The 17,568-nt window shown below is 38.5% G+C and overlaps 1 protein-coding gene across 1 annotated transcript in view; it reads right to left on the minus strand.

Moving 5' to 3' along the window:
• LOC145980641 (tetratricopeptide repeat protein 27) overlaps nucleotides 1-17,568 on the minus strand; it is an 85,437-nt gene that overhangs the window by 13,472 nt on the left and 54,397 nt on the right. The window contains exons 10-13 of the mRNA XM_083113676.1: nucleotides 16,586-16,708; nucleotides 12,211-12,384; nucleotides 9,881-10,033; nucleotides 575-736 (exon numbers count right to left, since the gene is read on the minus strand). Coding sequence (XP_082969802.1) covers nucleotides 575-736; nucleotides 9,881-10,033; nucleotides 12,211-12,384; nucleotides 16,586-16,708 — 612 coding nt within the window. The remainder of the gene's footprint in view (nucleotides 1-574; nucleotides 737-9,880; nucleotides 10,034-12,210; nucleotides 12,385-16,585; nucleotides 16,709-17,568) is intronic.

Genomic DNA, 17,568 nt, shown 5'->3' on the forward strand with positions numbered 1-17,568 from the left:
CGCCTCCATACCACCATAACCATACAGCAGTTCCTGGCACGTAAGGAGGTTATTGTACTCCATCACCCCCCTTATTCACCAGATCTGGCCCCTGCTGATTATTTCCTTTTCCCTCGCTTGAAGAAACACTTAAAAGAACGACGGTTTTCAGACATTGCCGCCATCCAGCGCAATGTGAATGCTGAACTCAACTGCATCCCACAGGCTGCCTTCGCCCAAAGTATGCGAGACCTCTACACGCGTTCTCAGAAGTGCATTACCATTGGAGGCGATTATTTTGAAGGATAATAAGCTGTATTCCTGCAAATAAATCATGAAATCATTCATTCAATCTTTCACCGTATTTATTGAACACAGGTTGTATACCACGATGCAGAAAACTAGTGCGATTCTACATGCAGAAATCGACTAGATTAAAAAAAGGAAAACAAGTTCAGGTTTTAATTTGACTGACCCTCGTAACTGTAAATTTCTCACTGGTAGCAGCTTGCACTTGTGACATTAGAACATGAAAACAAAAATCATTACATTTTTAATTTTCATTCTCATGGTCCCATCTTTTCTTTTTCCTTACCTCTTCAAATTCTCCACAATCTGTGCTCACCACCATGAGGTTATCCCACACCTTCCACTGGTTGTAGTCGCATTTCACGGCCTCCTGCAATGCTTTCCATGCTCGAGCCTTTTGACCCATTTTGATGTATGCTTTGGACAAATTGTTCCATGCTTCAAAGCTCTGGAAGAATAGAGAAGACTTAATTTTCACCTGACACATGAAGTAATAGGTGTCTCAAGTAAGGGGATAAATTTCTGAGCTTTTGTGATCTAATTTTTTGTCTTCAGAAACTGAAGGGCAGTTCATAGAACTAATTTAGCTTTTGTGCATTTAGTGGAGTTCACCTACTACCCTTCAATCCCTGAATATGAGAGTGACTTTACCTCTCAAAATCTGTGAAAACTGCCCAGAATTCATCTCAAGAAACTCTCTTCAACAGTTATCGCCAACAAAACTTTGATAAACATTTTATCCTCACATCAATAACTAAATATGGACTAAAGGTATACATTTAATTTTCTGACACTGGTAAATTTAATCAAAATTACTCTAAAAATTGCAAATAAAGACATGAAGTTTTGATATTCAGGTTAAGGAATTGTCTTTCCTTAGTTACTTGTTGCTAATTTTAGTCTTTATTGCCTGTATAAATTATATAATAATACTATGTACTTTATAAATAGAAAAAAAAACAGACTTTTGTAAATGCTGGCAGTGATTAACCACAAATTGTTTTCACAACTTGCACAGTATTGTATATTTATTCAGAAGTTTATTTTAACTTTGGGTTCAAATATTAACCTTTACATTATTCATATGATTACTACTTTACATGTAAACAAATTCAAAAATATGAATTCATCCAATCTTGCTCCAAACGACACAACTTTTACTGACAATAATGGTAATGGTTGTTCCAGTCTTTTACAAATATTAAAAAAAAAAACATTTGTGAAATGAAGTTAGTTTGATTTTTATGCATGTGATGGGTTTGAGCTGTTGTAAATGCAGCAGCCAAAACATGATGAGCCTGACCGCCTGACCACTGTCAGTCACGTGCAGCAGACGAAATGGCTACACCAGCACCCCTAGTGGTAGTCGAGGAAACAACAGAAACCGGAAGTCAACCTAGCAATGAAGCATAGAGTTCCCAAGTGGATGGTGGCAGAGGACACCGGAATTAATAGAACATTTACAAGTAAGTTTCACGGTATATCTTTAGTAACTCGTTTACGTCTTATATTATCAACCACGTTGCTTATTCCCCTCAACATGAGATGAACTAGTTACTTCTTCCATTTCATATGGTCTTATATGTAAACAGCATTTGAATCCACCTCTACAGACAAATATGGCACCACAACAGAATTGTTTGATACGTAAATAATAGAAACCTTATGCCCACTTGAAATAAGGTTATATTACATATCGAAAATCTGAAACTGACACGACTTAAAAAATATTTTCCTGAAGCAACATACTTCCATTTTACATGTAAATGAAAATAAGTATTATATAGTTAATTAAATGAAAATGAAGTAAAAGTTTATGATTTGACAAGAACGTAAATAATATTTTCCATTATTTTATGTTAATTGCAATGACAGGGATGAATGATGCTTAGATGAAATAACATCTGTCCCCTTGCTAAAAGTTGAACTCAAGATTTTTCAGATGCAAAGCAGCTGATCAGAACAAGAAATAGTTTTGCACAGGTCTGCCTTCATTAACTGAGGTTGCGACATCTGGGACGGAGATGATAGAGAGTCACTGCTTTCGTTCCCAGCCAGTGGTAATTCCATTTTTCTCCCATTTGGTGGTGCCGGTGCATGTTTCTTGTAGCCAAGCACTACCATCTCTGTCCCACACATGATATGTCACGTGCCAGTTTCGATGACACAATGAAAGTTGCAAGGAGGAATGGTTTCTCGGAATCGACGAGAGATGGCAGCACGCTATATAAAGAGGAGCAAAGGAAATTATAAAAAACTTAGAGAGAAGAAGAGGAATTATATATATTATAGTAAATTGAGAAATATATAAAAGAAGAGTATAAAAACTATAGAAGAAGTAAATAGAATGTTGTATATAGTAAATTAAAATAATTAAGAATATTGTCGCATACGAAACGTTTAGGGAAGTTATTAAGTAAGAGATCGAATTCAGAAATGTATCTCTATATCTCTTTTAGTTTCTCTGACGAGGAGAACATCGTCAGTGTTTTGGTTGTTTGTCCCCGGTGGCGCTGTGTCAATTAGACGCCCCGAAGCACTTTACGGTTGCGCTCTTTATTAGTCGCACTGGGCCATTGGCAGCGCTTTTTATTAGCGATCCTGGTTATCCCCTTTTGGTCGTTACATAGGAGGTGGCGCTAGTGTCAATTTAGCCGACCCTACTCCTTTATATAAGTATAGCTTGGTTGCTGGGGAATTGCCAGGGAAGTAATGAGAAAGACCCACAGGGAAACGAAAGAAAACATATATAAGGCATAAAGAAAAGGAAGCGAGACGACGCTACTAGATTTTCTTGTATATAGAAGAAATAATAAAAGAAGAAGAAGCCTTATTCTATAATCGAAGAAGAAAACAAGAAGAAGCTTTTTCCATAATCAAAGAAGAAGAAGCCTTTTCCATAATCAAAGAAGAAGAAGCCTTTTCCATAATTACGAAAAGAAAGAAGAAGAAGGTTTCCTTTCAAGAGGAATGTAACCGACGTAAATTTTCGATTATATACACATATATATGTATATTTCAATGTCGCCATATATTTTCTCTGTATTTTGTATAGTTCTCAGAATATAGATCCGCATTTAACTATATCCTCTTGGCTATAAAACGCTTTCTTATTTGGAATTCTCAAACAAAGAACCTATCCCCTGAGATTAAGATATCTCTAGCCGTGGTAAATAACATGTAAGTACGTACCCACAAGGGGCGTAGCATTAGTGGCGCCCATAACGTGGAGGTTTACCTTACCTTTACTTACCCACGAATGAGAGGGACGTAGCATTAGTGGCGACCAACGTTGCGGCTAGCAGAATTGTGAATAAGAAAGCAAAGAGAGAAAGCCAAAATGGAGGAAGTAAATAAAGTCGAGGACGAGAACGGAGAAACTACAGTGAAGGAAAAACAAGAGAAAATAGAAGAAATGACCGTGATGGAAACATGCCAGAAGTTATATAGAGGTATGATGGAGATGCTTGACGAAAGGAATAGAAAGTTAGAAGAGCACCAAAGAGGGATGATGGAGATGCTTGACGAAAGGAAGAGAGAGGGAAAAGAGCACCACAGAAGGATGTTGGGATTGTTGGACGAAAGGAATAAAAAGGTAGAAGAGCACCACACAAGGATGTTGGGATTGCTCGACAAAAGGGAGAGAATAATAGAAGGAACAATGCTGTCGATCGAGAGTACGAGTTTAGATATGAATAGAAGAAGCGAAGATGAGGTTTCCGAGATTAGAGAAGAAAATGAACAAAGAAATGAAAGTCCGGAAAGGAAAATTGGGGAAAGTGATTCTCAGACAGAAGTAGCTGTTTCAAGAACAGAAGAAAATGACAGCAAGACGGAAGTAGATGTTTCCAGGAAAGAAGAAGAAGAAAACGAAAACAAGACAGAATTAGCCATTTCAAGAACAGAAGAAAATGACAGCAAGACAGAAGTAGATGTTTCCAGAATAGAAGGAAACGAAGACGAGATAGAAGAAGCAAAGGTTCTAATAGAAGATAGAAGTTGGAAGATGAAAGAAGAGAGTTCCAATGACGAGCATGACAGCAAGATAGAAGAAGAAGCTATAAAGTTAAGAGAAGAAACCACTCAGGAACTTATAGAGGTCAAAGAAGAGGAAAATGAGAAAATAGAAGAAGATGAAAGAGGAATAGAAAGAGATGAAAAATTTAGTTGTCAATGTAATGATGAAGAGATCAATGTCGAAATGAAGATGATAGAAGAAAGTTCTAGTGACGAGTCTCTGACGGAGGAAGAAAATAAGCATAAGCCGAGCAGAAGATGTAAACAAAGAAGAAAGAGAAGTAAAATGAGATTTAGATATATTCACGTAAAGACATGGAAGAAGAGGAAGAGAAAGAAATTAAAAATAGAAAGGAACCTGAAGAAAGTTAAGAATACGCTAAAAAGAGTCGACATAGATCAAATGGATTTTGATGCTACTTCGCCAAAGAGAACGAAGAAGGAGATGAGACGGAAAAGACAAGGAGAGCATGCATTTGATGAAGATGTAGAACATAAGAAGAAGACTTGGCAGAAACCAGATTGGAAGAAGAGAGAAATGAAAGTAATTTCTTTACTGGAAGAAAGTTGGAAGAGGAGGAAGAAGAATCTTGAGAAGAATAGAAAAGAAAATAGAAGAAAGAGAAGAAAAGAAGAGGAAGGAAAAGAGAAACAAGATAATAACAAGCAACGAGTATCTGAAAGAATCGGAAGAAACAAATATGACAATAGTGCAAAGGAAGGAGATGTTATGACTTATTTAGACTGGCAAGCAGACGTTTCTAGAATTAATAAAGTTCTCTGAAAAAGTTCCAGTTTACCAGAAGAAAAAATCGTGGAATTATTAGTTTGGGCAAATATTAATGATCTATTTGAAAGAAGAAAATTTTAGTTCTTTAATGTTAGTTCCTGTAAAAAGATATACAATACCCATCGTTGGAGGAAAATATATTCTGCAAGTGATATGTTAAGAAAGAATAATGACTGCTGATTTATATCACCACCCCATTGAACGATGAGACTGATAGTGAAAGATCAAACCTGTAAAAGGAAATATGCCAAAGAAAGTAGTATGGGAAATGGAAGTAAACTTTTCAAATATACGAACAGAAGAGAAAGAAGAGAACAGTTAGGCACAGAAGGAAGTTAATTATGAAGAAAACTTTCGGGAAAAAGGAGAAAACAATATGAAAGAAGATCGAATAGTATCAGTAAAATAAATTCTTTGTAAGCTTAGACGACTAAAGGTCATCGTGTATTTAGAAAAGTGTAAAAGAAATGGGTTGTAATTCCAGAAGCTAAAGAAGAATCGGTTGTATTCCGAGAACGGGTTGTAATCCCAAAAGTTAAAGAAGAATCGGTTGTTTTCCGAGAAAAGGGTTGTAATCCCAGAAAATAAATCTATCTACATACATGCTGATATGGAATTAAGGCTGATGTGAAGAATTATTGTAGCTGATGGAAACACTTAGATAGATAGAGAAGAGAGAGAGTTCCTTGAAACGGAAAAATCTGAGATAACTTTATAATCTGTAGAGAGATTGCTGAAAGAAGAAAAGGGTGAAACGAAAATTACTATTTTGGCAGGACATCGTCAGGTAAAGACTTTCTTGGAGAGATTAGACGAGCAGACTTGCAGGAGATGAACTATTGAAGAATTATATTTTGTATCTAGAAATAACTTAAGATGTCACGAATATTTTCGGAACGGTGATTAGATATCTAGAAACGAAAATAGAAAGAAGAGATAAATCGAGAGATGAGGAAAAATGCTGCATGCCAGGAGATATAATTTCACAGTGAAAGTGAAAAGCAATGTAAGCAGTAGAAATGAGAACCAATGAGATAAGTCAAACGAGATGTAGAGAAAGTGGAAAAATTTATCTATTTCCAAAAGATTTTTTCCAATATATGAATTTTCATCCTCAAAGAGGGGGATATTGTGTCACGTGCCAGTTTCAATGACACAATGAAAGTTGCAAGGAGGAATGGTTTCTCGGAATCGACGAGAGATGGCAGCACGCTATATAAAGAGGAGCAAAGGAAATTATAAAAAACTTAGAGAGAAGAAGAGGAATTATATATATTATAGTAAATTGAGAAATATATAAAAGAAGAGTATAAAAACTATAGAAGAAGTAAATAGAATGTTGTATATAGTAAATTAAAATAATTAAGAATATTGTCGCATACGAAACGTTTAGGGAAGTTATTAAGTAAGAGATTGAATTCAGAAATGTATCTCTATATCTCTTTTAGTTTCTCTGACGAGGAGAACATCGTCAGTGTTTTGGTTGTTTGTCCCCGGTGGCGCTGTGTCAATTAGACGCCCCGAAGCACTTTACGGTTGCGCTCTTTATTAGTCGCACTGGGCCATTGGCAGCGCTTTTTATTAGCGATCCTGGTTATCCCCTTTTGGTCGTTACATAGGAGGTGGCGCTAGTGTCAATTTAGCCGACCCTACTCCTTTATATAAGTATAGCTTGGTTGCTGGGGAATTGCCAGAGAAGTAATGAGAAAGACCCACGGGGAAACGAAAGAAAACATATATAAGGCATAAAGAAAAGGAAGCGAGACGACGCTACTAGATTTTCTTGTATATAGAAGAAATAATAAAAGAAGAAGAAGCCTTATTCTATAATCGAAGAAGAAAAGAAGAAGAAGCTTTTTCCATAATCAAAGAAGAAGATGCCTATTCTATAATCAAAAGAAGAAAAGAAGAAGAAGTCTTTTCCATAATCAAAGAAGAAGAAGAAGCCTTTTCCATAATTACGAAAAGAAAGAAGAAGAAGGTTTCCTTTCAAGAGGAATGTAACGACGTAAATTTTCGATTATATACATATATATGTATATTTCAATGTCGCCATATATTTTCTCTGTATTTTGTATAGTTCTCAGAATATAGATCCGCATTTAACTATATCCTCTTGGCTATAAAACGCTTTCTTATTTGGAATTCTCAAACAAAGAACCTATCCCCTGATTTTAAGATATCTCTAGCCGTGGTAAATAACATGTAAGTACGTTCCCACAAGGGGCGTAGCAGATAACCTCAGTTAAAGCAGGCAGTGGTCCTTCAAAATTAAAAACAATTCAATTGGCAACACGAAACATTACCTGTGCAATATTAAAAGTGTGTTTACTGCACCCATCATGAAGAAATAGTTTTATTAAATTTCCTATTATTTCTTATGTGTATGAGATATACACACATCAAAAAAAGTTTGGAAACACCCACAGTACCGGGTATTAGAGAAAGAAAATGAGGTATAGGTGTCATGAAAAATGGATAGTGTATTTGTGGAAACTTTTGACAACAGTACAGTGAAACGACATGACAATCCCAGTCAAGTGACACGACGAAAAAACAAAGAATGCCATTATGGCGAAAATGGAACAAAAAGAGACAGCACATGACCTGATCTCTGCAAAGCACATGGTCCATCTCAGTAGCGAGTAACGCCTCCTCACACACGTTGTGGCATACCATTGATGAGGCTGTCAATGAACTCTCGGTCCATCCTATCCCAATCGTCGGAGGTCATTCAGTGTTGAGGGAGGTGGTACACGCTTCCGAACAGCCCTTTTCAGCTTGTCCCATACATGTTTGATGGGGTTCATGTCTGGGGAAAATGGGGGCCAGTCCATTCAAGTGATACCTGCATTGTTGATGAACGCTCCTACAATCCGTGCCCTGTAACAGTGAGCATTCTCATCCTGCAACACAAAAGCATCTCCCACAGCTGCACGAAAAGGTGCAACAAAACGTTCCAAAATACAGTCCCGATATGTGACAGCATTTATAGACCCTTGGACAGCAACCAGTGGCGTGCGACGTCCCAACGTGATACCACCCCCAAAACATGTCTGAACCACCTTCCTGTTGATGCCGCTCCACCACATACCGAGCTCGAGCAATGCTACCTGACTCTCGCCACACACATATTCGGCCATTATCAGGTCGCAAACACAGGCGGCATTCATCAGTGAAGAGAACACTGGACCATCGCTGAATGTCCCTGTCGTGGTGTTGTTGAGCCCACTGATATCGCACACTACGGCATGTCATGATTAACTGGGGGAACTCTCCAGGGACATCGTGCATGCAACCGTGCATTATGGAGCCGATTAAGAATGTTTGTGGAGTCACGTATACACCTGTAGCTCCAAACTTGTCATTTCTGAGGTCTGCAACGTTTGGGGTTTCTCCGGGCAAGAATTTGGACATAGCGGACCTATGCTAGGGTGGAGAAATGGGGACGACCACTGCGAGGACAATTGACGACGCTTCCAGTCTCCACATACCGTCTCCATGTTTTGGAGACGGCAGATACACTCACACCCACTCGTTGGCAACTTGACAATACGAATAACCTTGCTCCACTAAGGTGACAATTCGAACATGATTGTATTCTGATATTGTTACTGGAGGCATTTTTCTACCCAGGCGGGTGCATTTCACTCACTGCAACACACGGAAACACAATGCATCTTACCGTACTGACAGCTCTGAGTGGTTGTGAGTTTCACTATTCCCACCCACGCAGCACAGTGCTATTTCTGTCTGCTCTGCTGGTAACATCTAGACTGACATCTACCATGAGTTACATGCCAGGCACCCTTCCATATTTCACTGTTTCACTTGTCAACTGGGGTATTTCCAAACTTTTTTTGATGTGTGTATATACAACATGAAGTGTAAATCTGTTGGTATGTGAGTGTAATGTGATACAAACACATGAGTTCTCCAAAGATAATTACTTGGCAGAAACAAAAATATATTAAAAATTATAAGTATTTTTTATTTAAAATACAGAGTTACTCAAAATAATTAATCAAATTTAAAAAAAACTACAATTCCAAAGTTTACACGTGAACAGAGATTAGTAGGGGTGTACGGAATCAGGATCGGTAAAAAAAATTCCCATCCCAATCCCAACTTTTCAGGATCCCGAGCAGTCGGGAAATACCGAAAGGATATTTTTAAAAAGTCATTAATTCTCTACGTTATCTGCATTGTAAATGTCTGGAACTTATCGGAAAATGTAAGTTTTTGTACCAGAAATGCAAAAACAACCACTTAAAGTGAAAATGATGCGTATTTGAGATTTCCAGAGCTTCGGGAAATTTTGAACATTTCCCATTCCGAATGTCGGGATTTAAGAAATTTTCCATCCCTATCTCGTCCAGACCGAAATATTCTGTCCCGCACACCCCTAGAGATTATAGTGATATATCAACCAAAAGAAAAAGTGACAAAGTTCTGTTCCTCTGTGAGACTTACTATAGTTATAAAAATATGTCAAGATGATTGTCAAATTCTCTCAGATACTTCTGCTTGTCAGTTGTTACAACTCTACAGTAGTAAGAACACATTTTTTAAAGCTCATACAGGGGCACAAGTCCAGAATTCACAGTGAAATTTGTAACTTTGATGAAATGCAGAGAAATTGAAACTTTCTCACATTAGCATTCGAAAACTCAAAGACATTTCTTCAAGTTAATATATGGTTGATAGATATAGATTCATATTCATTTCAAATCAGATGAATTTTTCTGAATAACCCTGTAGAGTTTATTGACCACTAATACTTACATCAGAATCGAGAGTGCAGAACCTTCTGTACGCGGTTGCACAGAGTTCCCAGTTCTCCTCCTCTAGAGCTGCAAAAGCCAGTCGCAACCACAATGGGCCCTGCAGGCTGTTGATGTTCAGAGACTGTTGGAAGTGAGGGATGCTCTCCGCATACTACAATGACAAGTATTGCAATTAGCATATACAAGAACTTAACAGTGAAAACAGTTCTCTAACAAAGACTGATAAGACATATTTGCTGATACAAACAAAGCAATACTATAAAATTTGCCAGTACCAATAACCAGGAGTAGAGAAAACTAAAAATAATTCAGTTCCCACGACCCAGTGCTTTTTTTCTTTTTTGTTTCTTTCAAATGCGGCCAAGAAAGCCATGAATAAAATATATAAGTTAAAGCTACTATTTTGAAATGCGATTAATTTATTAATTAATACAAGATTGGATTAAAAGTAATTAATTCTTGCACCAGAATGGCCTTCCTTTAGAAGGCTCAAATGGTTACAGCATGAATAACTATGCAATACATTCTAATACCGTGCGTTTATTTCGATCTTCAGCCGAGAGATCGGGAGAAGCGTGGCGGGCGGTGCTGACGGAGATGCCGACATTTGCGGCCTGTAATGCCCGCTAATTTTTATGGACATATGCAGACATTTATATAAATATTGCAAAACGAGCACTAACCTGTGTTATAACACGCAAAAGTTCTTCTGTAATTCATCCAAGTTCTGCCCATATATACACAAATAAATACGCTTTGGAAACTATTAAATACGCTTTGGAAACTATGTTAAGAGCCACAGATAATAAAACATTTTAATCATAGTTTTGACCAGTAACATCCTGCTTAAGTTTATATCCTTGAAAGAGTTTTGTGTCGATGGGGATCGTTTGGAGGTTTCGAATGTGCAACACTGTATCAAGATTACGCTGCAGACGAAACTGTTAAAAGTCAATGGTGTTCGTGAGCTTCCTTGCAATCCGAAATCTCCGAGCTCGAGTTTTTTGTTCCTCCGCAATTAGATGAAGACAAAGCTGTGAATATAGTGGCGAGCAGATGTAAACAAAGAGCATGTTAATTTCGTACTGTGCCCAATTCTTGGATACTTGCCGTTACTTGTTTGTGTTATTGCAGTGTGTATGTGTGTTGTGTCAGTGAGACAATTGGAATGACAGCCGCAAGGTTCACGTTAGAACAAAGAATTTTTAAGTATGACACTTATGTGAAAACAGACTCGTGTCGAGACTTGAGTAGGCAATTTGTACAGAAATTCCCAGGCGTTTCACCTCTACATAGAGATACGGTTAGACATCTTGTCCTTAAATTACGAGAAACTGGATCGTTAAATTTTAAAACACCTAAGCAAAAACGACGGATTCTAACCGAAGCAAAACTCGATGAAATTGGTGCAGCGTTAGAACGTTCTCCAAACAAACCTCTACGCCGTGTTTCACAGGAGATGGGCATGTCAAAATCATCAGCACATACAGCCACTAAGCTACTAAAATTAAAACCGTACTCTTATAACACAGGTTAGTGCTCGTTTTGCAATATTTATATAAATGTCTGCATATGTCCATAAAAATAAGCGAGCATTACAGGCCGCAAATGTCGGCATCTCCGCCAGCGCCGCCTGCCACGCTTCTCCCGATCTCTCGGCTGAAGATCGAAATGAACGCACGGTATATGGTTCAGTCTACCATATCGCTTCAAGATCTTAAATTTCAGCTAACAACAGTTAAAAAAAATATATAATGGCATGTTCATTATTCTCATTTAATGATATATGTGATACAGAAAACACAACAATAAAAACACATACTGTACTCCTTATTTATTTTTAATAAAATGTATTTTTTAGAACTGGATTTGAAAATTCAGGCGTCAGATTAAAATTTTCAGGTGCCATAGTGACCAGGTACCCTCAGTGATTCAGGCAGTAGGGTATGTGACTGTGATTATGGAGACTTGGGCTCAATTCCCTGTGTGGGTGATCTAAGGTTGGAAATTTTCAGGCCTTGTCCCCACATAAAGTGGCTCTGTGGCTCACCCATCCTCAACGTGGGGGCAATTCTGGGGCGTAAAGGTGGCCAGAGCATGGTGCTGATCACATCAGCTTCAAAATTGCTCCTTCATGGCACGGTGCTATATGCACAGGAAACTTTACCTTTTACCTTACCTGCCAATAACCGATATTTTACTTTCTGATACCCTTAGTACTGGCCAATACCAATATATCTGCATCGGTATCGGATCAGCCCTACTGACATTGTAATGATATTGGCTAATCTATAAAAGAAGTCAAGACTTTGTTCCTGTAGCACTCACCTGTCTTTTATGGTAGAAGAAGAATCCCCAGTGCCTCTGGGCTCTGGCACTCTTGTGATTGGAGAGTTCCCACGCTCTGCTGTAACACTCAGGATCATCCGTCGCATCGCCAAGTAGGCACCACATTTTTACAGTTTCCTTCTTCTCCAGTTCTTGCTTGATTATTTCTGCAGCCTGTAAGGAAGAAAATAGTCTGGTAACGGAAATGCTGAATTTGTATGCATTTCTAAATTCTCTTCAATCACCCATCTTAGTATTTTTTTATTCTTATTTTTTATTTCATGTTGCTTTTGGGCATCTTTAGGCTTGAGATGATGATAAATAGAGCCCTAAATTTTGGCAAAATGCCTTCTTTCATTCTGCATTACTGCTATACCTTTTTATGTTGTTGCTAATGTTTTAGAATCTTTTTCATTTTACCTATTTTGTATCCTATTGCCTATTTTTAGTTTTAATGCCTTTTTGGCCATTTTCAATGAAAGTTTAGATTTTATTAAAAAATTGTACGTAACTTGTTTTTCATAATTGGAAAAAGAGAGATGCGGTAGTATATAAATACGGAGAAACTAGTACTCACTTTATCCGTGAAACTGTTTTTTCTTCTTCGTTCTATTAATTTCAGTGGCCGCTGCCACCATCCTCGTTGGAACTTGCTGTACTGTTGTGCGTCTTTTGTTTGTAGTTCTCTGGCTGCCGCGAGGTGCGCTGTTGTTAACTGTGTGTCGTCTATTTCTGGGCGATAACTTTTGTAGTAGGGGAATCCAAGTGTGGTGCGCATGTCCGCTATCGATGTTTAGGTCGTACAGGAAGTGCATTATGGCATGAGTTTCCTTGATTTTGGTGTGTAGGAGCGTGTGGGCAGTGTGTTTGACTTGAACCTTTTGAATTTTATGGCTATTGTATTTGATATGTTTAGCAAGACTAGTAGTGGGTTGGGCTTTTTTCGCATCTGCTAGGTGCTGTTGGATTCTTTCATTGACAGATCTGATGGACCTGCCGATGTAATGTGCCTTGCATTCACATTCTGCATCATATACACCTGGGTTATCAGGGGAGAGAGGAAGTACCGTTTGTGTTTGTTCAGTTGATCAGCTATTTTGGAATTGGGTTTGTGCACTACTTTGATGCCATATGGGAGAAGGGCTTTGGATATGCGGTTGGAAGTGGTGGGATGGTAGGGGAAGGCAAACCATTTATATTGGCCGCTGGAGGTTGATTGTGGCTGGGTTGCTTGCGGATGGGTTGATTGTGGTTGATTAGGGTGTCTGACCTGTATTTCCGCTTTACTGCACCAAGTGGAAAGTCATGCTTCTGTGTAGCCATGTTTCAGGGCTATTTCAGTGATGGTGGCTATCTCATCTCGTAGATCCTCTTCTCTGCAACAGTAGGAGAAGGATCTTCGATAAAAGTTCACCCACACATTAGCTTTTTGCTTGGGGGAATGGCTAGAGAGAGCATGTATGTACTGGTTGCCTACATCCGGTTTTCTGTAGACAGTGGTTGTGAATTTGTTAAGTGCACAGCTGATGGTGATTTCCAGGAAGTTGATTTTACCATGTTTTTCTTGTTCTACGGTGAAGTTGAGCCTGGGGTGGATGCTATTTAGCTTGTTCACTAGGAGGTTGAGTTGTTCTGTCTTTTTGTATAAGACTATTGCCCACGTACTTTCCATATTGGATGTATTGTAGTTCTGGAGTGTGGACAGCCAGGTGCATGACGATGTTGGCTAAAGGAACTCATAGCAGATTGCCCATCGCAAGGCCCTCAGATTGATTGTAGAATTTATCCTCAAACTGAAAGTAGTTGTGTCTTAGACAAACTTCCAATAGCCTGGTTGTCTCTTGTACCTCCAGAGCAGGGATTCTGTTTGTTGTCAGCCATCTATCAACTGAACGCAGTGCTGGGTCTATGGGGATTGAACTGTACATATCTACAATGTCAATGCTGGCTAATTTTGCACTGTCAGCTTGCACTATTGAAATCACCAGATTTTTAGCATCGGCACTGTTGCGGAACACATATGTTAGTTTGTGGTTGAACCGAGATATTTTGTTTTTTAGCCAGTTTGTTAGGTGGACTGTGGGGTGATTGAAGCCAGCTATTATAAGGCACATGGGGATTCCAGGTTTATGAGTCTTGGGAATGCCATAGGCAATGGCAGGTGAAGGTTGGGGGTTGAAAAGGAATTTGTGGTCTTGTTCACTGAGTATGGCACTAGATTTCACTGCATTTTTCACAATTCTATTGTACTTATCTGTGGGGTCCTTTGTGATGACACTGTACGAGTCACTGTTTAGTTTGTCCTTTACTTTCTTTGAATAATCGCCCTTGTGCATAATTACAAACTGGTTCGTTTTGTCGGATTTTAGACACCAAACTTCATTGGTGTTCAGCCATTTGCCAAACTCAGAGAGGACAGAAGAGATCTCTTGGTGCACTGGATTAGGTTTCCAATTTCACTGCTGGTCATCACTTTTTGAAAAATTCCGGCTGCTGATATTCTGAATCTTGGGGTTTAGGGGCAAAGCAAGCTGCTTTTCTGCCGCACATATGAGGTCAAGGGTGGGGGGCTTACTGTTTTGTACGTTAAACTTATCACCGTAGGCAAGGAGTTCTTTGAATTTGTTTGGGATCGAGAGATTCGACAGTTTTACAATGCTTTTTCTTGTTTGCCATCCGGGTTGATCATATTCTCACTCGGCCATGTTCCTCCCAGGTGGTGAAGTTTGTTGCGGCATGTATTTGATATTATCCTTTGCATGCTCCCACCTAGCAGGTGGTAGCGTGGCTTCCAGTCAATTTCTTTGTTGTTCGTACGTGTGAGACAGTCGATGAATTTCAGCATGTTTGTCGGAAATGACAGCAGATAGCGCACGTTCTTGTGAATTATGAATGACGTTCTTCATTCTGTAACTGCTATTTTGCACTTTCCACTGGATCCACCAATCAAGGAAACACATGCCATAATGCACTTCCTGCACGACCTAAATATCGATAGTGGACAAGCGCACCACACTTGGATTCCCCTACTACAACAGTTATCGCCCGGATATAGCAGACAACACGGACCCAGATGCACAGTTAACAACAGCGCACCTAGCTGCAGCCAGAGAACTACAAACAAAAGACGCACACCAAGCAACAGTACAGCAAGTTCCAACGAGGATGGTGGCAGCGTGCACTGAAATTAATAGAACGAAGAAGAAAAAACAGTTTCACGGATAAAGTGAGTACTAACTAATTTTTGTTTGAAAAATGTTATGGTGTTGCCAGAGACAATTACAAAGCTGAAAAAAGGAATGAAACTCTTACAGCATCTATGAAAGTCTTTTGCGAATTAGTGCCGCAGCTGGTTGAAATGCCACGAGGAAAAAGTTAGCTGTTGCAGAAAAGTGCAAATGAGGAATTGGAAAAATCGAAAACAATTTGTGGTATTCTTAAAGGTGGAAATAATTTTGTTTACAATATGAATCCAGTTACAATAGCTGTTTACATATGCTTCAATTTTCTGTTATGAAAAAGCATCTTTTCTATGAATGTAAAATAAAAAAACCTAGTGGTTATGTGCAATCAAGACAAAGAAAAAGAAAAACATAGATTTTAACTTTTTGAATGAAAATATAGACATAAATGACTTGGAATTTGGCACTTCTTCAGTCTATTGTGCCTATTTTCCACATTATAAATGCCTTTTTATGCCTGGCTATGCCTGCCTATGAACTTACAACTCTAATAATAAATAATGATTACATGACACTGATAAAGTGACTCACAACGAAACATATGGTCAGGCCAGACTCAAAAACTGAATCTTTGGTGACATGATCGTGAATAGAGAACTCTGAATGCACAAATCTCCACAAACTATAAAATGCTTACCGCAGAAGGCGTGCCACATGCACACACAAACTTCGGACTCATTAGCAAGAAACAATAAATGAGATGCAATGAAGCAGCTGCCCCTCCAGTCTATAAGAAAGCATTCACTGTACATTCCTGACAACAGACTGAAGACAGGCCAATCCAGTGACATGGAAGTGACATATGCAGCTCCGTGCTTCACTCTGGTATAAAAAATTGCATTCATTTCTGAAGATTTACTTCCACCTGACGCATGTTGCTTGTTGCCTGTCCCTTGTGGTCTGAAAGCTGTCTTAAAGAGAAGGGGCAGATGCAGGGAAATAAAGATGCTTTAATACCTCCCCCTCCATCTTTACACTCATAAATCTCCCCGAATTACAACATTTCTGGGCACGTTCCATTTTTCTATATTCACACTACTTTGAAGATTAACACATAATAGTAGCTTCAAGGATGGTTAGAGAACAGACAACATTCCCTTAATTTTGCAACAGTGTTTGCGTTTAGACCTTACCTTATGCCTGAGTTGCAATCTGCTGTAACATGTTATTACATCTTCCCAAAGCTGCAAGCGCAAATACACATCCAGGGCACTGTTCACAGCTCCCATCGACATGAGAAGGTCTGCAAGTTGTGCCTAAAATACAAATTGAAATTTCAGTTTCTAAACATCATAGAGTAACACAGAAGAGAAAAGGGGAGAGAGAGCAAATGGATCAAATATTACATTACATTGGGAATAATCACATCAGCATTGTTTGCTGAGTACGTCAAGTGGCTGATTGCCACCGAACTTCCTAAGTTCAAATTCCGACCTGGGCATGGATGTTACTTGTGAACGTCATTTCATCTATTCCATCTATAATCACCACTCATCCTCATTTTTGTGATTAGCCAAAAGTGGGTGGAAAAGCAACGTACAATAACAAAACTGCAAATTCAAATACACAACACAATAACAACAAATATGGAAGTATTACATCTACATACATTTTAAGACAGCCATAATGGATAACTGATTAATGAGAAGCATAAAAGCAAGAAACAAACAAAAGCTTGATGATTATATATTCTTCAGGTCTGGCATGTATCATTAGCCACATGTCAATGTATCCTCCAATACTCCAAAGGAATCAAAGAATGTCTGTTTCAGAATACATATTAGCCCTAGTTGCAAATTTTCTGTCTGCATTAATATAGGCAATAGACAGACTTTCATGGAGTCTGAATATCATGAAAATGCATATTTTTCACTCCTTTTTCCATCAGGAGCATGTAAAAAGATGGATTTTACCTCTAACAAATAGCAGCTGTAGTTATGCAGACATTTAAGCAATTACTTGTAAGCCCTGTCTGCATTTGGAAACAGCAGCAAGTGACTATAATTCTGTCATCATTTCCTTAGAATAACTCCTGATATTTCATTGCTATTTCCTTTTATCACTGACATACACATGGAGGTATGACATACTTGAATTTCAATACAATAGAAATATT

The sequence above is a fragment of the Lepisma saccharinum genome, chromosome 28 (genome assembly GCF_977018435.1).
Source record: "Lepisma saccharinum chromosome 28, izLepSacc3.1, whole genome shotgun sequence".
NCBI lineage: Eukaryota > Metazoa > Arthropoda > Insecta > Zygentoma > Lepismatidae > Lepisma > Lepisma saccharinum.